General features: G+C 43.6%; 1 protein-coding gene across 1 annotated transcript in view; it reads right to left on the bottom strand.

Moving 5' to 3' along the window:
• Positions 1 to 26,805, bottom strand: part of RYR3 (ryanodine receptor 3) — a 548,626-nt gene that overhangs the window by 245,890 nt on the left and 275,931 nt on the right. The window contains exons 13-18 of the mRNA XM_081108039.1: positions 17,421 to 17,589; positions 15,642 to 15,777; positions 11,519 to 11,614; positions 9,628 to 9,746; positions 3,493 to 3,626; positions 1,205 to 1,446 (exon numbers count right to left, since the gene is read on the bottom strand). Of these exons, the coding sequence (XP_080964165.1) occupies positions 1,205 to 1,446; positions 3,493 to 3,626; positions 9,628 to 9,746; positions 11,519 to 11,614; positions 15,642 to 15,777; positions 17,421 to 17,589 (896 nt within the window). The remainder of the gene's footprint in view (positions 1 to 1,204; positions 1,447 to 3,492; positions 3,627 to 9,627; positions 9,747 to 11,518; positions 11,615 to 15,641; positions 15,778 to 17,420; positions 17,590 to 26,805) is intronic.

The raw sequence follows: 26,805 nt of genomic DNA, 5'->3' as shown, positions 1-26,805 counted from the left end.
CATCCTGCCGTTCTGAATCTGGTTTTGTCTGTACCATGCTGACCCTCGGACACATAAAACACGGACAGAGATAGGGCTGTCTCTTTCTTCCCACGAATAACCCAGGACAAGTATGTAAATAAGTTCACACCATTCCTAAGAGTTTAAAGATGTTTAAAATGAATTTAAAACAGCACACACACCTACAAACACAAATTGAAAATAAAGCCTCACTACAAGAAGCATGTCATCAGGACCTGAGCTAATGGTTTTAGCCTGAAAGCTAAGGGCAGAAGGAAAACATGATGGGTTCCCACTTACAAAAGAAAATGGACAGATTTGTCATTTAGAGACAAACTTTTCCCTCCTATTGAATGGAAGGTAGGATGTGTGTCATGGTTCCTTATGTAAGAGGCACGCAGCACAATGCTTATGTAAGGGATTTCTATAAGGAACACAACTGCAGTTTTGCAAAAGATACAGGTAAGACACACTGCGGACAGCGAGGGAGAACTCCTGTGCTGTGCTGAGAGCATGGGCGGTCTTGCATTGTCACCTGGCGGAAGCCAGCTCATTCCTGCACAGCCACAGGCTGTGGACACACTTGGGGAAAACAATGTTTATCTTTAAAAAGGAAGCTTCAGACGATTTTTAACTGATTACCATCTCCGATGTGTCAGGTATAGACCCAGACATTTTATAAAGTGCATCATGAAGTAACATGCTGCACTGACAAGGTGTCGGGCTTATTGTCAGATCCGGATCCCGCCCAGTGTGACTGTGAATAAATGACTTAAATATTTTTATGTCTCAGTTTCCACATCTGTAATATGGGGTCAATATTACCTACCTTAAGCAGTCATTGTAAAGATAAAAAGGGAGGAAACGTGTACAAAAGATTTGTAGCTCACTGCCCAGTCATAAATGCTGAGTCTTTCTCCTTCCCCGTTTGTCCATATAATCCTGAAAGTCTCTGCTCGTCAGGCTGTACAGACACAGAGCTTGAAAGGGAAGGGGCCGTACCCATCACGCAGCTGAAGTGCCAGAGTCATGGCTAAAAGCAAGTGTCTCATTTCAGATCTGATGTTCTTCCCACCTCACCATCTCTAGTTTATGCTCGAGTCTATATCATTCATACAGAAAGTGACAGTTTCAGTTCACACAAGTCAAGTCTCAATCACCCCTAGTAAGAGATAAGGGGCCAAAGCTTTGGCAAAGTACTCACCTGACCAAAGGTGAAGTCCATCGAAGCCATAGGAGTACAGGTCATCACCAACACCGTTGCCTCCCCATCCTTCTCCACCTCCGGGGTATGGAGCGTAGCCCGAGGACGAGGCCCAGCCCACCCGCAGGTGTGTGGGCTCTGGTGTTAGGAAGGGGTCCACCTGGTCAATAATGAGCTCGAAGTACCACTTCTTGTACTGTGCTGAGCCCTCAGCGACTCCCAGGAAGATGTTTGGCCGAATACTGAAATTAAACATAGGGCAGGTGGCATTTACTGATTCTTAAGAACTGAGAAAGCAAATTGAACCAGACCAGAGGAGGCACTGCTCAATTAATCCAAGGGCAAGAGCAATTTTGTGTTTTTCATATTGTTCTAAAGTAGAAAAAGCTTTGAGCCTCCAACAATTTTTGTTGTTGTTGTTGTTCTCACCTGATGATTTATCTATATCTATATCTATATCTATATCTATCTATATCTATCTATATCTTTCTTTTTCCCCCACTGATTTTTCAGGAGGTCAGGGAGGGGGTTGTAGGAAAGAGAAACATCAATGTGAGAGAGAGACATTGATTGGTTGCCTCCTGCACACTCCCGACGAGGGTGGGGGATGGAACAGCAACCCAGGTACGTGCCCTTGACTGCGAATGGAACCCAAGACCCTTCAGTGCATGGGCCAATGCTCTAATCACTGAGCAATACTGGCCATGGCGAGCCTCCAACACTTGATCAAATTCTTAGGAAGGTGTCAGGACAGCATTAATTCCATTATAAAATATAGAGAACCTGTCTCTCTTTAAATGTTCCACTCAAGGTAACCAACATTTACTGAGTGTCAGCCACAGGTAAAGAGGTTGAAGATGTTATATAGAGCTGCATGATTACAAATCCTCGTTTCTTATTGTAAGTGAAAGAAATGGCTTCTTCCATTCTTCCAGTAAATTGATTTAATCATTTCATAACAGCAGCTTTGTCACCAAGCATTATTAATAACAATGGCCCTTTGAAAGCATTAAGAAGTCACATTAGAAATAAGCCAGACAGAGAAGAAAATACTGTGTAGTACCACTTATATGTGGAATCTAAATAAAAATGCATAGAAACAGACAATAGAAAAGTGTTTGCCAGGCGCTGAGGTGGGGACAGGAAAAATAGGTAGAGGTTGGTGAAAGGGTATAAACTTTCAGTTGTAAGATGAATGAAGTCTGAGGATCTAATGTATAACATGGTGACTATAGCTGATGACATTGTATTGCATAATTGAAATTTGCTAAGAGAGAACTTAAATGTCCTGACCCTCCTCCCCCCAAAAGGGGAACTATGTCGGGTGATGGATGTATTATTTAATCCTTTGGGCAGAGTTCCTTCACAATGTACATGTATATCAAATCATCACGTTGTACATTTTAAATGTCTTACCATATTGTTGGTCAATTATACTTCAATACAGCTGAAAAAAATAAAATTCAATCTAGATGACAGAAAAGGGGGTGGGAGAAGAAGTCACTTTTAGGCAACCTTTTAAAGGCCAGAGGTTTTAATGTATTTAGCAAAGTGGTTAAGACCTTGGGACAAAACACTCAGTTTTTCTGGGTTTCTACTGTTCTGGGCTGGGGTAGTGTTCCATTTTGGATGGGCAGGGAAAAACCAGGCTGGTCCCAAGAAGAAAAATGTTGGTATGGATGGCTTAGCTGTGCTGGCTGCTCTACACTTCAGAGGGGAGGTTCTTCTCTCCCCATTGCAGATTAGGAAGTGGGTCCAGGTGGAAAGTTGCTGAAGAACCTTGGGCCTGCCGAGTCCAGACCCCGTGAGTTCACAGCCTCTCAGGTATGGGCCAGCGGCCTAGGGTTCTACCTGTGTCCATGCTTTCCATCTGACCGGCAGTTATTCCTGGGTAAATGGCCATGTGCCAGAGGATTCACTAAGCCATGGTATCAACATGGGACATCTATTCTGTAAGAGATTTGTAGAAAAAAGTTGGTATATAGAAATAAGAATAAATATGTTATGAAGAAGGTACAAGATAAATCTGCATTGATGTTTAAAATAAAATGTGGTAGACCACTTCCGGTCAAATTCTTCAGCCCTTGGGTGGTACATATGCTCCTTGGGCACTTCAGGAGAAAGTGGGTTGGAGTCCAAGGCCCTAAAAGACTGCACATGTGCCTGCTCTCATCTTATGTGCCAGAATCATCATGGAAATGGTGGGTGGGTGGCTTTGGAGTTCAAATCAGCCCTCTTCCCTGTCTGGAGACAAGATGCCCCTTTTGGAACAATGATGGTGGCCTTACCTCGTCACGTCGTTAATCAGCCGTGTCTGCAGGAGCAGGTTTCTCCGGGGCAGCAAGTTGTCACAGATCAGATTCTGGTTGGCTCTCACGGCCACCCCATTGCAGAGACAGAGGGAGCACAGGACATCTAGAACCTGCAGCAAGACGTGTCCACCAACTTAGGGCCTGACTGCCAGGTGACAGGACAGAAGCAGGCTTCCCACAGGGTGAAGGCCAGGTGACAGGAGGGAGGACCTGTTTACAGTCAAGGAAGCCTCACCTCCACCCCAGGCATGGGTCAGTAATGCCCCAGAGCCTTCAGACTCTTGGGAAATGAGACTGGGCTTCCTTCCATCCCCTCTGCCCTGGTCTCATGCACTTTCCTCCAAATTGCACATGTCATTTGTGGTTACTGTTCTGTTAAAGTGGATGAGTCTGGGCTCTGAAGACTGACTGCCTAGATCAGTGGTCGGCAAACTGCGGCTCAGCAAACCGCGGCTTGTGAGCCACATGCGGCTCTTTGGCCCCTTGAGTGTGGCTCTTCCACAAAATACCGGCTCTTCCACAAAATACCAACTTCTGTGCATGGGCCACGAAGTTTCAATTGCACTGTACGTGTGCGCCTGCACGTGGTATTTTGTGGAAGAGCCACACTGAAGGGGCCAAAGAGCTGCATGAAGCTTACGAGCCGCAGTTTGCCAACCATGGGCCTAGATCAATACCTTTCCAGGGCCAGGACCAGGGTGAGGAGAGGTAACCAGGATACAAAATCCAGGCACCTCTTGGAGTTGTGCAGGAGTAGAGGCCTGGGATGGAAGGCCCTTCATTGGCCATAAACTGAATCCCATGCTCCACTCTGCACCATGATCAACAGGCACTAATACAGCTCTCCATGAAAGGCACTAGGGTTCCCATTGGGCTAAGTCCCTGGCACATCGTAGCAGGCTTAGGAAGCTCCTGTGGGTTGGGTAGATGTGATAGTAGGACAGGTTCCGGTTTGTGGGTCTCTCACTGTGAAGATACTCTTTTATTCCTAGAAATCCATCTTCAAAAGCATTTCACCTGCTCTCCTTCTCCCCCCTAGAGTGATGCCAAACTTGCAAGAGCACAGTGGCGCCTGAATCTATGAGACCAGCCAGCAGCTTCTGTTCCTTTTGTTTTCCAGCTACCCTGGCCTTCTCCACCACAAGCTGGCCTCTCACCCACCCTGACTCCTTGTGCATCATCCTCTTTCATTCAGATTCTGTGTTCCTGCCACGGCAGAGCACACTGTGCTGGACCAGGTACTGCTCCTCCCTGTCTCCCCTACAGGGAGCCATGTGCAAACAGCAGTCCGTAAGTAAAAGCCAGGACTGTGGCAGGCTGTATTGACAAGGAGGTGGTGGCTGCATTTCAGTCTTTCAAAGTGGCCACTGGAAGACTCAATGCTTCATGGGTTGGATGACTTCAGGTTGTTGGTGGCATTTGTATTCATAATTCTCACAAACCAGTTTTCTACCTGACTCCCTGAATGTCAATTTTTTTCCACATAAATACAAAGCACATTTATGGGACAAGCAGAAAAGGATCCCAATGAGAGTTTTATGGACTCGTACCATCACCAGTCTGTGGAATGTATGGGTTGTAAAACTGGAAATCCAGAGGATAATTTCTCAAAGAAAAGAGCCATAAATGGCCAGGAAATTAAATACTTATCATCCAGTCTATCATACATTTTCATCTGTCTTGCCTTGGAGTGACAGATGCAGGAGCTTTGCTGTAACAGCCTGAGGGAAGCAGCTTAATCAACATACAATGTAATAGCAGAGAGAAAAAGGGTTCCGAGAAAGTACATAGCCTAATAGTGTCTCATCTCCGAATAGATAGTGCCATAAAGTATTGTGGCTGGCATTGTTTAGGCCAGTGGTTCTCAACCTTCTGGCCCTTTAAATACAGTTCCTCATGTTGTGACCCAACCATAAATTTATTTTCGTTGCTACCTCATAACTGTAATGTTGCTACTGTTATGAATCGTAATGTAAATATCTGATATGCAGGATGGTCTTAGGCGACTCCTGTGAAAGGGTCGTTCGGCTGCCAAAGGGGTCGCGACCCACAGGTTGAGAACCGCTGGTTTAGGCTGTGCTTCAGAAGGCATATCTTTGGGTAAAATAATGGGGACACACCTCCTTTTCTAGAAAATTTAAATGGATTCTCTTGAAAGTGAAAGGAATGTGGCGAGGGCCAATCCATCCTGGAGACACAGGCACTGTGCCTACTGGTCGTCTGTATTTTCCAATGGAGAAATAACATCTCAGCAGCCTCTGGGATGTGTGATTTGCTGTGGCAGTTACTGCCACAGACTGTTTTCCTTCCTATCCTGAGCACACAAGAGACTACATTTCCCAGCCTTCCTTGCAGTAATGTGAGGTCATGTGACTGAGTGCTTGCCAGTGAAAAGTGGGTACTTCACTTACACTGATATACTGGCCCCTAAAAACCCACACAATCCTCTTTCCAGCTGGTTGTTGAAATTCAGAAAGAATGATAAAACCCAAGGGTCTCCTTATTCCAAGGATGATCCTAGGAGCTTACCAGAAATACAGATGCTTAGGCACCACCCCTCCTATTCCCAGACTCACTAGATCAGAGACTTCATTTTAATACCATCCCTAGGAGATTTGTAATCACATTACAGCATTACAGTTTGTGAAGCTCTGTCTTAGAGGATGGGGAGCTGCTAGAGCAGTGGTTCTCAACCTTGGCTGCACATTAGAATCGCCTGGTGGTCTTTTTAAAATCCTGATTTCTGGGCCTCATCCTCTGGAAATTCTGTTTCTTTGTTACTAATGTTGTGGCCCCACCCCATAACAAAGAAACAGAATTTCCAGAGGATGTGGCCCAGAAATCAGGATTTTAAAAAGATTCCCAGGTGATTCTAATGTGCAGCCAAAGCCAAGGTTAAGAACCACTGTGCTAGAGGAAAGGAGTCTGTCTCTGACCACACAGAATGGAGCCCTCCCGTTGATTAGTCTTGAACTGAGACAAGGCCTGTCCATATATGTGAGTTTCTATCCATTCAAGGTGAGGTGGAAATTGATTCTGGCTCTACTCATTCATTCCTTTTACTCATGTTTTACACCTTTAACAAACGTGAATCAAATGCCTGCCATGTATAACATATGGCATTATGGGGATTATGAAGCTGATCCCTCAGGATGCCATTCGCACTAGCAATGAAGACAAGCCACATGCTTCTCCAATAACACCTGCTATGAAGGAACTTTGCATCTGTGAGAGAAATACATGTGTAAAAAAACTATAATAAAAGGCCGAATGGAACCACCATGTAACAGAGTGCAAGTGGTATACGGATCGAGGAGAAGAAACCATGGCCAATTGGAATAAGAAAAAGCTTCATAGAGGAAGTGGTATGTGAACTAAGTTTTGAAGGGAAGAATTTTGAAAAGTAGGGAGGAGATGCTGAGAGATCAAGGAACAGAGTGCATTCAGAAAACGGGGAGTGGGCAGTGTACCCCACTCCTGTCCCTTTCACTTCAAGGATTATGCTCTTTCCCTCTAAACTGTTTATCTTTAACTTGATTATGCTTTAGATGAGTGGCAATGCTTCTTTTAGTAGGGACAGAGCTAGTAACTGAAAACTCTCAGAGAGGAAGGGAGGTATAATCACCACTATTGTAGATACTCTGTTCTAAGCATGTGGTTACAGGGGGCATGATACAGACAGGAGTTTCTCAAACCCACAAGATGTAGAAACATTTTTTAAAAGAAAAATGTCATGACTCTGAAGACCACTTTCATGAACTCTCAAACTTCAATCTGAGAAACATGAACTCATCATGTGAAAATGCCTTCTAAGTGTGAATTTGTCACTACAAAGAGTTTGGTATACAAGATAACTTTAAAAATAAGAACACAAATGAAACTTTCTCACAGAGCATGTGGGCCCCGAATAGCATGTTCATAGACTTCAGCTTGAGAAACCTGGAAGGAATATTAAACTTGGGGTTGGGAGAGCAAAATGCTGGTCCTACTCTGACATCAATTAGCCCTGTGACCTCTGGCAAGTTGCTGATGATCCCAAGGCTCTTGATTCCGCCTCTGTCAAGTGGAAATAATAATGCCACTCCATGGCCTCATAATGAGGACTAAAGAAAATGCATGTGAACACTGAAGACAGAGCCTTGCATTTGTCAAATACAAAATAAATGTTAGCTACCGTTATCCTCATTATTACTGTTGCTGTTGTTGCAAGAGTCGGGAGTTGCTTTGTGGCTGTACATTTCTGCATCTATTCAGTCACTGTCTTCATGGAAAACTACATGAAGGTGCAGAAGACATCTGGGACTGGGGGAAACAGAGCTGCCTGGATAGGAAAACACTACCTTGGCATTTTCCAAGCAAAGATAAAGTCTTTCAATAGTAGTCTGGCCTGTACTCGGCACAGTCTCTGCAAAGTTACTAAAAATACCTCTCCTGATGATTTGAGACTGGACTCTTTTTTTTGAAAATATGTTATCCAATTGAGTAATCTCTAAGAGTAGAACTAAATTCATGGCAAGGAAGCCTCCATCCAAAAATCTATCAAAAGACAAAAAGGGGACATCTTGAGGAGACTATCTATGCATCAAGACCATGTCGCCTGAGCTTTGACAACATCGCCAGGATTTTTCAAACAGGATTTCTTGGCTCTAGAAGATTAAAGACTAATCTGCTGGTGCACTTGGGTAACATATAAGACCAGGTATGGATTTCTAGTAAAGCATTTCAGCCTTGATTTATTCAACTCTAGAATGGGCAGAATAGTCATCAACTTGCTGCCAAGTGACGTACATTAATGCTTTGTGGTTTTTGGCTAAAAGATGCTCTTGCAAACTGGTTTTATGAAGTGCATTATGCAGTGTGGTCACAAAGAAGCCCCAGGGACAATGACATGACAACAGCTTCCCTGTCTAAGGCTCCGTTTGACATCTGCGCATAGATCGTGGCTCAGAACACGTGTTACCCAGGTACTTATCAATTATTCTCATTACATTTGGCAGGTGGGAAGAAATATGTTGGGACACAGAGAAGCTGGACTGCAGTTGGAACCTCATACCTGCTTTTGATTTACCACATTTGGGAAAGCAATTACAGACCCCACATATTTCTTTCTAGTCTTTGCCAAGCAATTTTACAGATGCTAAGGACCCTGGCTTTTTTACTTCCTAAGGGTGATACATATCATCCAAGCAATGCTGCAGAGGTTCATTCTTCTGCCCCCCCTAAGGTGTGTCTTAAATGTGAAGTGCCCCTAAATGATGGCAAACAAAAAAGGCCAGTGATCAAGCTGAGTCCCCTCCACTCTGCAGGATCCCAGCTGTTGTCCTCCATGTCCAGTCATGCCATCTGCTTTTGAAATACACTTCCTCAGTCTTGGAGTACCTGCCTAAATAGTCACTGTAGCAACCTTCATGTATGAGGGGAATATGCTGAAGCATCAGGGTAAAATGTATTTTAATAGACTTTCCTCAAAGATCATTGTGTCTTTATACATATAATTCCATAAAAATAGAGGTTATGGCATAAAGAGACCTCAAAAAAAAATTGATGTAGCATTCCACCTTAGTAAGCGAAGTGCTTTCATTTTACAGATGAAATAACTGAGGCCTAAAGTCACACAGCTGTTTTGTATCAGAGGGTGAGACCCACAGCTTTAGTCCTCTTGCTGGCTCATGTGGATTTATTTATTACACTCGGTCTGACTCACGGTAAAGCCAATTTCATTTAATAACAAGACTGTCTACATTACTTGTATCTGATTTTTGTATATGTTCTTCAGACAGCTGGGATTAGCTGTTATTACTGTTAAGCTCCTAGAGGGTGGGAGTGCATCCTAGCTGGCCTTGTACGGACTCTAGCCAAGTGCCTCACAGTCTGCTGTGTGTTAAGGGCTAGTGATGATGAGCAAGACTTGGAAATGGTGATCATCTAAGATCCACTGTGATTGTCTGGCTTGTAGTATCTCCTAGGCAAGGAAGGGTCTTTCAGAACCTGTTTCTCAATGTTTTGTGTGTTTTTTAAAGCCAGGAAAGAGAGCAGGCAACACAGTCTCAATAGCACACAATGGATATTAAGTGGCAGGAAGGGAAAAGCCAGGTAAAGTCGATCACCCACCTTGTGGTTCCGTCCGTGTTTATCCAGGAGGGAGATGATGGACTTGATGTGGCCCTCTGCTATCAGGTTTAAGGCTTCTGGGCTTTCAATCAGGATGCAGTGCAACACTTCCAAGATGCCTATGTGAATGCCACAAAAGTCATTTGGACATTAAATAACTTACCAAACTGGCCATCATTTTGAAACCTGAGAATGAAAAGACTGTCCTGAGAGTACAGAATATCATCAATTCTCTGAATCTATTAAATATTTCCAGCCAGGAGAAGGATGCACTCATCTCTTGTAGACTTTAGGAACCTCTGAGGGCCAAACAGTCTGGAATTAGCGTTGACTTTTATTTAGCACCAACCCCATTTCCCTTTCCTGGGCAAAGACACAACACTTCTGTGTCAAAATATAGAAGAGCTGCTGTAAACTGGAATTCTTACTTTGATCAAACCAAGAAATACTTAATTTAAAAATAGAAAAGCAGATGCCCAGGTTGCTATAAATTCTAAAGGTCATTCAAGTAATTTAGATAAAGAATATTTATGCAGACATGCATAACCCATGGGTACAGACAGTAATGTGGTGAAGGCCTGGGCGGACAGGGTAGGGGGCAAAGGGGAGGGATGGACAATATTTAAAGTGTTCCTCAAATAAGAGTTTACCTAGGAATCAGTCCAGAAATTATTTTCATTTTATAAGCTCACTAAAAAATACTATTTGGCTTTGCCCCCTTTTCTTGGAACACTGGAAAGCTTTTTGCGTTAAGTGGAGGCTTAAGAAAAACTAACTGGTGCCCCAACAGCCTGGCATCTATAAGGGTAAAACCATGATAAAAATTCAAGGGAAGGTGTGGGAGGATGGGTGGTTAAGAAGAGATCAACCAAAAAACTTGTGTGCATATATGTATACCCCATGGATATAGACAATAGGGTGGTGAAGGTCTGGAGTGGGGAGGGGGGGAGGGAGGGCTAGAAAAGGTCAATGTAGGAAATAGGGTGACATATTGTTGTAATACTTTCAACAATAAAGATTTTTAAAAATAAAACAAAAATAACTCAAGGGAAGAAGTTGGCCAGTATCTTCCTTGGGTTTATTGAGAAAATTCCTCATCATTCTGTTTTTTTCCACCCAGGGTTTTCATAAATTGCCCTGAAATGTAGTGTGGCCCATGGGAAGAGATGCTGAAGAAAACAGGTTTGAAAGACGTGTAGGTGGATGGTCTCGGGAGAACCTTCCCTTGGTCCGTCTTGTTCAAGCTCCTGTCTCCTCTAGACACTGAAAAAGCATCAAAACCTTTCAGCTTCCCTGAGAGGGGCCCACACCTGTCATGTTCACTCATCTCCGAGGAAGCCAACTGCTGAGCATCATGGCATGGTCACTTGGCCACTTACCAACAGTGACTACTCTCTTGGCTCAAATTCTCTGTGAATCATGAGGGGCTCTAGATATGAAGTTAAGGGTGACTCAGGGGTGGGAGAATCATCATTTCCTCTTATTCCACAGTCATTTTTCAGTCCTGCTTCTACCCCAAATTGTTAGGAGGGCCATGTCCAGAGAGCATTTAGAAACCCAGAGAGAGAGAATCTAAGCAGGAGATCATGACCCTGGCAGGGGGCCGCCAGGGGGCGGGGGGGGGGGGGTGGGGGCGATGAAAAAATCCAGGGGATGAAGATGAAGATACAGAGTGAAACATGAAACAGAAGAGGACAGACTTTGGATCGGGTTAGAATTGTTAAAGTGATAGGGGTGTCAGGAAGAGTTAGCTCTTTTTGTTATTGTTGTTGAAGTAATTATTTGATTGCAATCCAGTGGACAAAGCATTGTTCAAAGATTTAACATTGTTTTCTTTTTTACAGAAAGAAAAAAAAGAAAGGCCACTCTCTCCATTGGTGTCAAGTCTTACCTGAGGAAGATTCTAGTCTGTCTAATTTGCTGATGAGCCAATCAAGGTTATTGGAGAATTGAGCACAGTTGTTTCTGTTTCCACGGATAAGGGCAGCTGCGAACAAGGAAACGTTTGGTTAAAGGACACAATGATGGACATAAGAACTTGGGAAGCTGTTAAACATATTTCAGCTACTTAGTAACTAAAAGGAATTGAATGATGATCTTCTACTCCCTAGCCCTTTGATACAATCCAGTTTCTATATTTAGAAGAGTATAAATCTAGCATTCACCCTAATACTTCCAGAGAATCTGCTATGTACCAGGCACCTGTCTAGTTGCTGGGAATAGAGCAATGGGAACACAACAGCAGAGTTCCTGCATTCATGAAGTAGGAGAAAGAGGTAATAAAGTCACAGGCCAATAAAATTACTTCATATGATGATAAGCAAAAACAAACAAACAAACAAACAAAAAACCAGTATCTGCTTGATTATTTGCTTAAGAACTCAATTCCTTGCAATGTTTTCTTAAACCTAGCTAGAGATTTAGTAATTTCCAGTGCTAAAAGAAGGCACCCAAATGAACACAGCTGGATAGGTTGGTAAAACTACTAGGTAAGTAATAATTAAACATGAAACTCTAAAATATATAGAACACATGAATATAGGACGACAACGGTTCCCAAAGTGTGGTCTCTTGGATCAGAAAGTCAGTGTCACCTGAGAACTTGTTAGAAATGCAAATTCTCTTTGTCCCAGGTCCACTGAATCAGAAACTCTGGGGATGAGGCCCAGCATCGGTGCTTTAACCAGCCCTCCACCCTATTGTGATGCCTGCTCATGTTTGAGAAGCAATGATAGATGCTATTGCTAAGGGAAGGAGAAATATGCTGTCATCAGATTTTCACCAAATCTAGAGCAGGAAATAACCTTCCTTCTATAAGCCAACCGCAGATGTAACTCTGGAACAAGTCCATGTAAACCAGGGGTCCTCAAACTTTTTAAACAGGGGGCCAGTTCACTGTCCCTCAGACCGTTGGAGGGCTGGACTATAGTTAAAAAAAAAACAAAAAACTATGAACAAATTCCTATGCACACTGCACATATCTTATTTTGAGGTTAAAAAAAAAACTATGAACAAATTCCTATGTACACTGCACATATCTTATTTTGAAGTTAAAAAACAAAACGGGAACAAATACAATATTTGTATTTGCATGTGGCCCGCGGGCCATAGTTTGAGGACTCCTGATGTAAACTTACTGGCCCCTAGTAGCTTGATTGTGATGCTGTTGATTTTCAAAGACTGGGCTTTCACAGATGCGTGTAAGGTATTTGGATAAGGAAAAGTCTGCCTCAGGACCTCTGCTTTATATCTGCAGTTAGTGGAGGCCAGAATTAGTTCTGAGCTTCTAACCTTCTTTTCAGGTCAGCTTAAGCTCAGGGAGGCAGTCTGCTCAGGCTCAAGCCACAGTTCCATCACTTGCAACATGTATGCCTTGTGTGTTTCTGAGCACCGTTTCTTGATCAATAAAAAGGGGATAATAGTAGTATCTACACCTCAAAGTGTTGCTCTGAGGATCAAACAGAGATATTCCAGTACCTGGCACACAGAGCCCAATAAATGTTAGCTACTATTGTTGTGATAATTATTTCTGAGTTTGAGCTGTACCATTACAAAATATTAGAGTTGGAAGAGACTTTACAAGGTCACACAGCACCATGGCAGTCCAATCAGCCTGATATATTTTGTTTTACAGAAATTTTTTTATTTAATAAGTGGAAAGAATACACTCTAAAACAATAATAAACAGTATAGTATGATAAGTACATAGTCAATTATCATTATCAAGTATCACATACACATGATTGTATGTGCAATACTCTTATAGAACAAGCACAGCAGGCTTGTTTACACCAGCATCACCACAAATACATGAGTACTATGAAGTGATTACAGCTACGACATCATCAGGCAATAGAAATTTTTCAGCCCCATTACAGTCTTATGGGATCACTGTTGTATATGCTGTCCATTGTTGACCGAAATGTCGTTATGCAGCACATGACTATGTAGGACAAAGGACTAGTATCCAAAATATGTAAAGAACTTGCAAAATTCAACAGTAAAAAAATACCCAATTGAAGGAAATACGCAGAGGGTAAGTAAGCACATGAAAAGAAGTTCACCATCATCAGCCATAGGAAATTGCAAATTAAAACCACAGTGAGGTGTCATCACACACCTATCAGAATAGCTCAAATAAAAATAGTGACAACACCAAATGCTTGCAAGGATGCCAGTGAGCTGGATCGCTCAGACATTGCTGGTGGGGATATAAAACAGTATAGCCACTGTGGGAAAGTTTGTCTGGTCCTCAAAAAGGTAAATATAGAATTCCACATGATCCAGCAGTTTCACTTTTAGGTATAAACCAACAGAATTGAAAACAGAGACTCAAACTTGGCACATACATGTTCATAGCAACATGTTCATCCACATGTGAACGGATACCTAACATGTTATCTATACATACAGTAAAATACTATTCTGCCTTAAAAAAGGAAGGAAATCCTGACACAACAACATGGGTGAACCTGGAAGACATTATGCTAATAAAACAAGCCAATCACAAAAGGACAAATATTATATAATTCCACTGCATATATGAGGTAACTAGACTAGTCAAAATCCTAAACACAGGAAGTAGAACGGTAGTTTCTGGGGAGTGGGGGTACAGAAGAAAGTGGAGTTATGGTTTAATGATACAGAGTTTCCGTTTGGGAAGATGAAAAGATTCCGGAGATGGATGGTAGTGATGGTTGATTATCATGTACAGTTTACCACAATTTAAAAAAATTCCATGACCAAAGGAAACACCTCCATCTACGGTAAATGGAAAGTGAGAGGCAGATCAAGCTTTACAAAGTGCTAGGATCTCAGAAGATCTTAATGCCTGGGTGCTTGCCCCACCCCAGCCCTCTAGGATTGAGTTGGCTCTAAGGGCAGGTGCAGGAGTTTCTTCTTTATCCTTTTTCTCTTTGTCATGCAGATCGTCTTTCTTTGTTCCACTTCAAGTATCAGCAATGTCATGGTTTCTAGGAGGAAGTCTCCATTCTGGGCTAATTCTGTCCCAGCATATTTAATTTCCCCTCATTATCCATTTCATTCCACAGACTACAGAGCCCATTTCTTGTGAATGCAAGCTGTATGCCTGTTTTCAACCATTTGGAGCCAAGTGGAGCCAAACAGTAAGAGTTGGAGGGCATCTTTCCTCCAGTTTCCTCCCAGCTGTCAGACCTGAAGTGCACAGGCCCAGCCACCATGTTTCTGTGACACAGCCTCCTAGTCTCTCCTGGCTCGATTGAGCCCATGATCCCAGTGCATCAGCCTGATCCTTGACATGGAAAATAGGTCTAACCTGATTTTTATGGACTCCTCTCTGGCTCCCTCTCAACTTTCTATGGACTTCCTTTAATGAGAGAGACACTGCAGAGAAAAGCCCTAAAATGCTGCCTGTCACCACGTCTGAGCAACTACTGGTGGCCACCTCCCTGCAGAGGCCAGCACTGTTGTCCGCTGTCCTCCTCCCACTGCCTGGCAGTCTGGCCCCCTATGGGGGCACTGGAGGTAGCAAGCACCAGAACATTCAGTGTTGTGAGAAGAAAGTCTGGGTGCTGCAACATCCTTACCACCTTTATTTTCCCACTGAAATGAAATTAGGAACAGGCCAAAGCAGCAAGAATCGTGACTGATCAATAAGCCAACAGTGAAAGGTCACCGGGTTTAAGGGAGTGACCATCCTTAAAGCGGAGGTGTCATAAGTGTAGAACTGGAGACACCTCATGTTAAAGATGAGGAACTGAGGTTCAGAGAATGCTAAGTGGCTGCCAAGGGTTTCACAGGTAGTTCTGGCAAAATTGATTACCATCTGTTTCACTTGCTGTTGACTTCTTGCTCTAAGTTTAGAAAATACAATAAGCTACAAGTTAATGGAATAAATGGCTGGGTTAGAATCAAGTGGTTAATAAAAGGCTTCCAAGGAATGAAGTCAGATGACAATCTTGGTTTGTCCAGTGGAAATTCCATGGAGACCACCCTTGGAAATCTTCCCGGGAGAGGGCTGTGTGTGCACTTACCCAGCAATTTGTACAGAAGGTTCAGAATTTCTTTCCAGGCCATGCCACTCTCCTCTCTTGCAATCCCTGCAAAGTGTGCTACGCTGTTGTAGATATTTAAGCGATCAATGCACGTTAACACCAGGGCCAACATTCCCTGTGACAGCAAGTGGGGGGGAAAAGCAAAAATTCCTGATTAAGAAAGTGGACCCCTTCCATTCTGTTCTTTCTCCTCCCATAACATGCAGTTTTTAAGGCTAATAATACTAATATGCAAATGGACCTTCATATGCTGCCAGATTGGGTTTTGTGTTGTTTTTTGTTCCTCCTAAAAACAAAATATTCATTTCTATGCCTCAGAGATCCAAATAGCATCCATTTGGGGAGTGAATCAGCAGTCTCTGACAGGGTTTCCCCACACATTTAACTCAAACCAAGGGCGAGTTGAGGAAGAGTGAGTATAAATGAGTCTCACAAATGTCTGCTTAGTGCCCGGTGCAAAATGACTGACTCACTCAGAGCCCTGGATATACTATTTAATTTTCTCTCTCTCTTTTAAAATATATTTTTGATTGATTTCAGAAGAGAAAGGGAGAGGGAGAGAGTGATAGAAACATCAGTGATGAGAGAGAATCATTGATTGGCTGTCTCCAGCACAACCCCTACTGGGGATCAAGCCCAAAACCCAGGCAAGTGCCCTGACCAGGATCAAACCATGACCTCCGGGTTCATGGGTAGACACTCAACCACTGACCCACACCAGCCAGGCTTACATCTTTTTTTCTTAAACCTCAAATACGTTCAAGAAATTCCAGTCAGCTTGCTCCACACACCCCTCCACCCGCCCCCCCCCCCCCGCCCCTGCTCAGCACCCACTCCCCAAAAGAAAAGTGGGATTTTGAGACAATAAGATCAAAAGTGTATTTTTAACTACTGTTCCATCTAAATGACAGTACTCTGCCATCTGGTAAAAAAAATCTGTTCTTAAGGAGCTGTAGTTCCAGTGTCCTATAAGGCCTAATGTCCCCAGAGCTAGTCTGCCAGCCTTAGACTATTAGACCTACTGCGCTGCATGAGGCTCTACCCCATGTCACTAATTTTGGAAATGCCCAAGGGACAGGCTCTGACCCCAGGAATGAGGCAGGACGCTGCAGGAGTATGTAATTAATCTTGTCAACACAGAGATTTGGCCTGTTAGTGCCAAATCGCCATGTCCATTTTCAGAGAAGGCATGTGACTGACTTGTCTTAGGTCATGCACAGCCTGGGATGGAGCCAGACCAGGGCCCCTGCAGCCCCAAGTTAGTGTTTCCCTCATATCCAGGCCCCGTCTCTAGAGACTCAGAGGCTCAAGGTCCACCTAAGACTGAGCATCATGTATCTTTCAGACCAGCTCCTGAGTCATTTCTAATATGGAAATTGAGCATTTGTATTTTTCAGAAAGGTTTCCTATGTAATTCTGACATATTCCAAAATTTAGGAACTGCAGCAATGCCATGGTCTAATAGCTGAGATTTACTGAAAATGGGCTTTGGATGCACATGTGCACTGACACTTTAAAATATAACCTGGCTTGAATGTGCCAATGTACATCATTACCATGTCTACTGCGGCATAAGCCGGGGCGGTGGACGGGGAAGGTCAGCTGCCCATGAATCCTTCCTTCCCAGAGTCCTCTTCTTCTGTGCTGTGTGTCTCTTTCATAAACATGTGCAAGCACGGAGACAAAGCTAATGCGGTCCCAGGGATATCTGAGCTGTGGACACAAAGAAAATCTTGACTTTTATTTTTTTGGACGTACCTCTTCCTTGAAAAGATTCTGTCTGTTTTTGAGTGAGCGAAGCTTGTTCTGCTTGTCTTCATGCTGCATCTCCTCCTCCGGGGGCTGGAAATAGGCGATCAAGTCCCGTAAGGTCTGCAGGACCTCTTCTATCGGCAGCGTCACGGGGGCAGCTGTGCGATTGTTTCCACTAAAAAACCCAACATGGACACGGCTCAGGCACTGGGCTTCCAGCAGGACCCTGGGGAGCAACCACCAGGTCCTGGTTCCCACCTGCCACCTCTGGCACAGGGCACTGTCTCCTAAGGTAGTCACTGCATGCACGGCAGCACCCTCCCCTCTGGCACAGGGCACTGTCTCCTAAGGTAGTCACTGCATGCACGGCAGCACACTGACATTTGCCAACGAACGGAGTAAGAGAATGTTCTGATTCCATTTTAAAGCCACGTTATAAATAAAGGAAAATGGCCCCTGGCTGTCTGCCATACTTTTTCCTTTTAAAATAAAAACACCTTTAAAAATAATGAACTTTTTAATCTGTGGTTCTTTTTCATTATTACATGTTCTTCTTGGAAGAGGGGAAACAAGGCTGGGAGGGTTTCCATCCCTGGACTCCCTCTCCACCTAGATTTTTGTCTTCCCTCTGTCTCTCTCCATGTGTCTTTTTGATATTGGTGTGCTTTTCACTTAAAGTTTCTGTGGGCATGCATGCACTCACCTGCTTTCCCCACGCATTTGCTGATATCCCCTTCCATCCGTATCTCTTTCTCTCCTGACTTCCTCTGTGTGCCCGCCCTCTGTATCTCCACCCTCCTCTCTTTTTCAGCATCCCCCCATTTCTTCACATCCTTCCTCCCTGCCTTATTGCCCTCTCCTTGGTGCCTCCACCACCTCCCTTTCTGCATTGTATTCTCCTTCTCTTGGATGTGTTTGTCTCTCAGACACTGTTGGTCACACTTTTTAAAAAGACTTGTAATTAATCTTGTCAACACAGAGAGATCACAAACCTCCACAAATGGTGAAATGAGCCCTCATCTTCCCCTCCCCTGGAGGGGTATATTGGTGAGTCCTTCTGAGAATAAAGGATATGGAGACGTTGGGGAAACGGACTCAGCCCCAGGGAACTGCAACGTTGGCCCCGAGGGACTAAGAATGGATTGCATGTGTAAATGATGGCAGGTCTGTACCTTGGGTCAATTTCTCATGAGTTCTCTTTGCATTTACAGTGTATCTGGTTATATATTAATCTGGACACGTGAGAAGAAAAGATTGTTCTCTAGGCCTGAAGCAAAGACTGGACAAGCCTGGAAAATACTCAGGTTATAAGGTGACGACAATTACAAATTCGTGTAAAAAATGCCAGGTACATATAGTGAAGGCAGAACACCAGTGGACTGCACAGAAAGGCACTCTCACGTATGCTCTGGCCCACAGTGGGTGCTCCAGAAGTGGTTACAAACAATTATCTGGGATAGTATTGTATGCAAAAACTGTGGGGAAGAGAATATCATGAGGACATGAGGCCAAGGTTTGGGATTACAAAACCCAATCCAATTCTAGATTCAGTTAAGGGATGAATACATTTTTCTTAATATTTATTTTTTCTCTCTCTCTCTCTCTCTCAATATATATATATATATATATATATATATATATATATATATATATATAATTTTGAGTTTACTAAAGACACTGATACCAGTTAAGTCAGTAGTGTTTCTTCAAGTGCTAAGAAAAGATGGAAAGGAGAGGTTTTTGGCCATTTTGTTTTTTTAGCTTTAAAGGGCACCACACAGAGGGTTGGAAAACCCTGGTTATAGTCACTGCCATTAACTGTGTCATGCTTGAGTGCCTCCTGGCCTCTTGCCCTTCAGTTTCACATCTGGAAAATAGGACAGGTGCACTCTATGCTAGGCAGGGCCCTTCTGGGTCTAACTTTTTGTTTTGTGGGTTTTCACTGCTGATCACTTCATCTTGCTCCTTGAGAAAAGATCACTACAACAGTCCTCCCCTGGACTGAGGCAGATCCCTCCCTTGCTTCAAAACAGAACACACAGCACGTGCCTGGCACTGGGGGTCAGTGGTGAAAATAGACATGACCTCTGAATGGCTTAATGGTGCTCACATTCTACTCTAGAATCCTGGGGAGGAGACGGGGTAGGGGGATGGTGGGAGGGAGGTGATGGGGGTGGGGGGAGACAGGGACAAGATGATATCTCAATTCGGAACTAACTACAATTAGCACCTCTCTTATCTCAATGTTTTCTGACTCTCTACAGCAGTGGTTCTCAACCTTCCTAATGCCGCTACCCTTTAATACAGTTCCTCATGTTGTGGTGACCCCCAACCATAAAATTATTTTTGTTGCTACTTCATAACTGTAATTTTGCTACTCTTATGAATCGTAATGTAAATATCTGATATGCAGGATGTATTTTCATTGTTACAAATTGAATATAATTAAAGCTTAGTGATTAATCACAAAAACAATATGTAATTATATATGTGTTTTCCGATGGTCTTAGGCGACCCCTGTGAAAGGGTCGTTTGACCCCCAACGCGACCCACAGGTTGAGAACCTCTGCTCTACAGCCACTGCCTCACTACATTCTCACTCTTTGCCAAGGATCTCTTTTGTTAAATTCAAGTAAGACCTCAGGTGATTTGCCATAAGGCATTTATATATTGTTTCCCTCCTAAGTGTAAGCTCAGCGGTCAGGAGGACAGTTATTGCCTCTTCAGCAGGACTGCTGAGACTCCCTCATCTCTCGCATTGCTCATCTGCACTGTTGGACAGCTCCCAGCAACTGGACAGGGGCTGATGAGGCAGCACAAGCAAACTTCAACCTTTTCTTCTTCATTGTTCTTCCTAGTTCCTTCCTTATTCATTTAACTTTAATGTGCTCTCCCAGGTGGCCACCCCACCCCACCCGGTTTGCATTTGTATACAGCATGTACTGTTGGCTTCTCAAAAGAGATGGGAGGGGAGAATGTAGTTCCAATTTGTGTTTTTATCTTTCACTCGCCAGCTCTTGCAACATTCAAGTACTATGGCTTTTGTAGCCCTAAACCTGCCACAGTGCTTTATTTTTCATTAGTCCTCTGTTCTTCTAAAACATCCTGTAGCTGAGAGAATCGAGCGTTTCCCCCACTGAGGGTGGAACTTTCAGAAGAGCTGAATGAGGAGTTCAGCAAATCTTCTCTCTCACAAAATAATGATAAGTTGGAAAAAATCATCCAAAATAACCCTTTAGAACTCTGGAAATTGACCAAAGGCATACTACAAATTGACAAGCATGTATTTAAAACTATGAACCTTGTAAGAACAGGGGGAGTCTATGGTGGTTCAGCCTGAAGCTGTTCCCTTGCCTTCCCCATTTTACAGAAAATAAATTCCAACAGGTCAGGGCAGACTGTGTGTAAGGCCACCCACATGCTCAGGAAAGACCAGAGAGGGACCTAGCTCTCTATTCGTCTGTGGTTAAACATCAGCCTTCTCTGTACAAGCAGAAAGTAAAACCTTAGACAAACTTAAAACTACCTGAACTTTAGCATGTTATCCAATCCACATGGGTAGCAGGCTTGTCATATAAGAAATACGAAGGGAAGCCCGGCTGGTGTGGCTCAGTGGTTGAGCATCGACCTAAGAACCAGGAGGTCATGGTTTGATTCCCAGTCAGGGCACATACCCAGGTTTTGGGCTTGACCCCCAGTAGGGGGCGTGCAGGAAGTAGCCAATCAATAATTCTCTTTCATCATTGATGTTTCTATCTTTCTCTCTCTCTTCCTTCCTCTCTGAAATCATTATAAAAGAAGAAATACTAAGGGAAGTCCTTCAGGCTAAAAGAAAATGATACCAGACAGTAACTAGAATCAAATGAAGAAAGAGAGAGCACTGGTAAAGGTAATTATGTAGGTAAATACTATAAAAGATAGTATAAATATAAAAATGCATATAGGTATACTAGTATTTCTCTTTTATTCTTATAACTGATTAAAAAACAAATGCATAAGACAATAATTATAAATCTATACTGCTGGGCTTATAACACATGGAGAGGTGATGTGCATAGCAATATTATCACAAAAGAGCAGAGAGAATAGAACAATATTGGAGCAAAGTTGCTTTATTTCACTTGTTAAGTTTATATTAATTTGTTTCAAGTTAAATATACACTGAGTTCCCTAGAGCAACCACAAAGAATATAACTAAAAAAATAGTCAAAAACTCAACAAAGGAATGAAAATGATACACTAGAAAATATTTCCTACAAAGGAAGGCAGTAAAGGAGGAACAGAGGACCAAAAAAGACCTGAGACCAAAATCACATAGCAAATAACTGACATAAATCCAACCCTTTGAATAATTACATTATCTATAAATAGATTACACACACCAATAAAGGGAAAATATTGTCAAACTACATTAAAAAATCCAATGTATGCTATCTACAAGACACACTGTATAGATTCACAGACACAAACAGATTGGGAGTAAGAAGGACTGAAGAAGATCTACCACCCAAACAGTAACAATAATCTGCATATAAAACATTTGGAGTCCCTTTAAGAAAAAAAAATGTTCATAGAGAAAAAAGAGACACACTTTTTAACTATACAAGACTCAATTTATCAGGAAAATATATGTATTATAAACATAAGCACCCAACAACCGAACTCAAAACATGTAAAGCAAAAATGGACAGAATTAAGGGAGAAATAGACAATTCAATAATAACAGTTAGAAACCCAGACCAAGGCAAGGCATAAAGAGGGGACTAACCATAGGGCTAAGCAGAGACGCAGAAACCCTCCTTGGCGCTGCACCTATGGGTCGCAGACAGAGTCCAGGAAGATGAGTGGTATGACCGCCATAGGGAAATCCTGATAGGTGCCAGGCGGATTTTTCTGGTACCTATCTGGATTATGAGGAGTACTGAAGAGCCAACTACAGGGCCTGGCACGAGTACTATTCTGCTGCCTCTCAGTCCTATTACTGGAATGCTCAGAGGCATCCAGGGTGGATGGCGGCCTGTCACATGAATACTATTTACCTACAAGAAATGATACATGGCAACCAGCGATGATGGCCATACCTCAGACAACACGGAAGTATCAGCAAGTGTTACCCTTGAACAGCCATCCTCCATGACCTATAGTAGAGTGGCCTATAGTGGCATTTTTGAGAACTTGAAAAGTCTTAAGGCTTTCTGCTGGGCTACATTTATTTTTCAAATTGTTTTGACCTACTAGGTCTATTATCTTATCTTAAGAAACTTCATGGGCCATATTCTTAAAATATTTTGGGGCAAAGGGTGCCATTTTCTATAAGCCATTCCAAAAAGAAACATTTGAAAAGACTGATATATCACTGCTTACTTAAGAACATAAAACAGTTGAGGTTTGAAAAAAAAAACAACAGTTAGATATTTCAATACTCCATTCTCAATCAGTTAATGTAATAAACTATATTAATATAGGACAAAACCACATGGTCACCTCAAATGACAATGAAAAAATTTGACATAATCTAACACTCTTTCAAGATAAAAAAACACACAAAACAAAAATCTCTTAACAACCCAGGAATAGAAGAAAACTTCCTCAGCTTGATAATAGGGCATCTACACAAACCCCATAGCTAACATCACACTTAATGGTCAAAGACAATGTTTCCTGCTAAGATTAGGAACAAAACAAGGATGTCTGTTCTCTTTACTTGTATTCAATACTAGGGGCCTGGTGCACGAAATTCACGCACTGGGGGGGGGGGGGGGTGTCCCTCAGCCCAGCCTGCCCCCTCTCACATACTGGGAGCCCTCAGGAGATGTCCTACTGACGGCTTAGGCCCGCTCCTGCTCCCCTTGGGGAGTGGCCCTAAGGTGCAGTCTGGCTTCCCTTTGTGGGAGGTGAATGGGCTGATCAGGGGAAGGTACCAGCCCCATCACCCCATTGCTGCAGCCACTGCTAGTCACTGCAGCCACCAAGGTGTTTTCATCAACACTGACCACCAGGGGGCAGACACTCAATGCAGGAGCTTCCCCCTAGTGGTCAGTGAGCTCCCACAGGGGGAGCTCTGCTCAGCCACAAGTCAGGCTGCCAGCTGCCAGTACAGTGGTGGTGGTGGTGGGAGCCTCTCCCGCCTCCTCAGCAGCACTAAGGATGTCCAACGGCAGCTTAGGTCTGCTCCCTGCTGGCAAGTGGATATCCCTCAAGGGCTCCCAGGCTGCCAGAGGGATGTCTGACTGCCAGCTTAGGCCCAATCCCCTGGGGAGTGGGCCTAAGCCAGCAGGTGGTCATCCCCCAAGGGGTCCCAGACTGCGAGAGGGCACAGGCTGGGCTGAGGGACCCCCCCCCTCCCCCCCCCGCCGAGTGCACAATTTTTTGTGCTCTGGGCCTCTAGTATAATAATATTCAACCCTAAAAAGGAATGAAATGCTGACACATGCTACAATATGAACCTGAAGACATTTTTGTTAAGTAAATAAGCCAGACCAAAAAAGACAAATGTTGTATGACTCCACTTATATGAGGTACTTAGAATGGTTAAATTCATAGAAATAGAAAGTAGAATGATGGTTACCAGGGGCTGGAAGGAGGGGAGGAAGGGGAGTAATTGTTATGGAATTTCATTTGAGATGATGTAAAAGTTCTGGAGATGGATAATGGCGATGGTTGCACAACAATTTAAATGCACTTAATGCAACTAAATTGTATACTAAAAATGGTTAAAATAGTAACTTTGGTTATGTATATTTTACCACAAAAGTATTGAAAAGTTAAACACAAATTTATATATGACTCAACAACTCCACTCATAGGTATTTACCCAAGAGAAATGAAAACATATATTGAAAAACTTTTACACTAAGATCCATTGAAACATTACTGGTAATAACCAAAAAATAGAAATATCCCAATTGTTCCTCAATTGATGAATTAAACAGAATGTGAAGTATGTTGGTCTCTGTCTCTATAAATAACTACATATATATGCATATGTGTATAAATATATACATACTAGAGGCCAAGTGCACAAATTTGTGCACCAGTGGGGTTCCTCAGCCTTGCCTGTGCCCTCTTGCATATCTGGGACCCCTTAGGAGATATTGGAGAGCCAGTTTTGGCCCGATCCCGCAGGCCAGGCTAAGGGACCCCACCAGTGCATGATCCAGGCCGGGAAGAGATGCAGGAGGTTGGCCAGCTGGGGAGGGAGTGCGGGAGGGCTCCAGAGCATGTCCAGCCTGTCTCGCTCAGTCTCTATCGGCCGATCCCAGCAGCAAGCTAACCTACTGGTCAGAGCGTCTGCACCCTGGTGGTCAGTGCACATCATAGTGACTAGTCGACTGTCTGCCCCCTGGTGGTCAGTGTATGTCATAGACAGCAGTTGAGAAGCCTTAGCATATCATTAGCATATTATGCTTTAATTGGTTGAACGGCCAACCAGTCGACTGGACACTTAGCATATTAGGCTTTTCTTATATAGGATATGTAAAATATATATATATATACACACACACACACACATATATATATCCCATCTAATAATAGACAAACATGGTAATTAACCATACCTCTGACACACTTTCCATTGGCTAATCAGGGTGATATGCAAATTAACTGCCAACCAAGATGGTGACTGGCCGCCAGGCAGTTGAAGCGAACAGGAGGCTTGCTTGCTCCAGTGATGGAGTAAGCCAAGGTTCCCCGCCTGCCGCAGCCCAGCTCTGAGCTCCAGATGGAACAATGTTGCAATTATAGAAGCTAAACAAACCCAGGTACCTGCTTTCAGCCAGCCACAGCCTCAGAGCTGGAGCAGGCTCTCAGCTCCAGTGACAGCTATAGAAGATAAATAAATCCCAGAATAAAAAAAAAAGAGGCTGGGAGCTTCAGTCACCCGCCAGCCTGAAAACGGCCCTCAGCCCCTCACCCAGACTGGCCAGGCACCCCAGTGGGGACCCCCACCCTGAAGAGGGTGCGACCAGATGCAAACAGCCATCAGCCCGTCATCCAGGCTGGCCAGGCACCCAAGTGGGACCCCCACCCTGATCCGGATCACCCTTCAGGGCAAACCAGCTGGCCCCCACCCGTGCACCAGGCCTCTATCCTATATAGTAAAAGGGTAATATGCAAACTGACCCTAACAGCAGAAGGACTGGGAATGACTGGTCACTATGACACACACTGACCACCAGGGGGCAGACACTCAGTGCAGGAGCTGCCCTTTGGTGGTCAGTCGCTCTCACATGGGAGGAGCTCTGCTCAGCCACAAGCCAGGCTGCCGGCTGCTAGTACAGCGATGGTGGTGGAAGCCTCTCCTGCCTCCTCAGCAGCACTAAGGATGTCTGATTGCAGCTTAGGTCTGCTCCCTGCTGGCAAGTGGGCATCCCCTGAGGGCTGCCGGGCTGCCAGATGGTTGTCTGATTGCCATCTTAGGTCCAATCCCCTGGGGAGCGGGCCTAAACCAGCAGGTGGTCATCCCCCGAGGGGTCCCAGACTGCAAGAGGGCACAGGACGGCTGAGGGATCCCCTACCCCGAGTGCACAAATTTTTGTGCACCGGACCTCTAGTGTGTGTGTATACACACACACACACAATCATACATATACAAACATTTATACACATTTATGTGTATATTAGAGGCCTGATGCATGAAATTCATGCAAGAGTAGGCCTCCCTTTCCCTGGCTGCCGGCACAGGCTTCACTCTGGCACTCAGGACCTGGGTTTCCCTCTGGCCACCAGCGGGCACCGGGGACCCAGCCTTCCCTTGCAGCCCTGGCTTCATCTGGAAGGTTGTCCAGTCTAATTAGCATATTACACTTTTATTATTATAGATGTACCTCTATATCTTTAGCTATACCTGGTACACATACAAGAAGAATACTCTTCAGCTATGTAAAGAATCAGAATGTCATTATGAGCTATAACAGAACAGGGTTGAACCCTAGAATGTAATGCTAAGTAAAAAGGCCCAATTCAAAAAACCATATATTGCAGTGATGGTGAACCTATGACATGTGTGTCAGAGGTGGCACGCGAGCTCATTTCTTTGGTTGATTTTTTTTGTTAAATGGCATTTAAATATATAAAATAAATATCAAAAATATAAGTCTTTGTTTTACTATGATTGCAAATATCAAAAAATTTCTATATGTGACACGGCACCACAGTTAAGTTAGGGTTTTTCAAAATGCTGACACGCCGAGCTCAAAAGGTTTGCCATCACTGATATATTGTATGATTTAATTTATCAATTTACTGTATCAAGTGAGGCAGGAAATAGACCATTGGTTGCCTAAAGCTGAGGGTGGCAACTGGTATAAACTGCAATGGACATAAAGAATTATTTTGGGGTGAAGAAAATGTTTAAAACTGAATTATAGTAATGGTTGTACAGTTCCAT

This window comes from Myotis nattereri, assembly GCF_964212035.1.
Source record: "Myotis nattereri genome assembly, chromosome: 1".
NCBI classification, from domain to species: domain Eukaryota; kingdom Metazoa; phylum Chordata; class Mammalia; order Chiroptera; family Vespertilionidae; genus Myotis; species Myotis nattereri.
The sequence above is the reverse complement of the archived record's forward strand: the minus strand, read 5'-3'. Positions and strand labels throughout refer to the sequence as shown.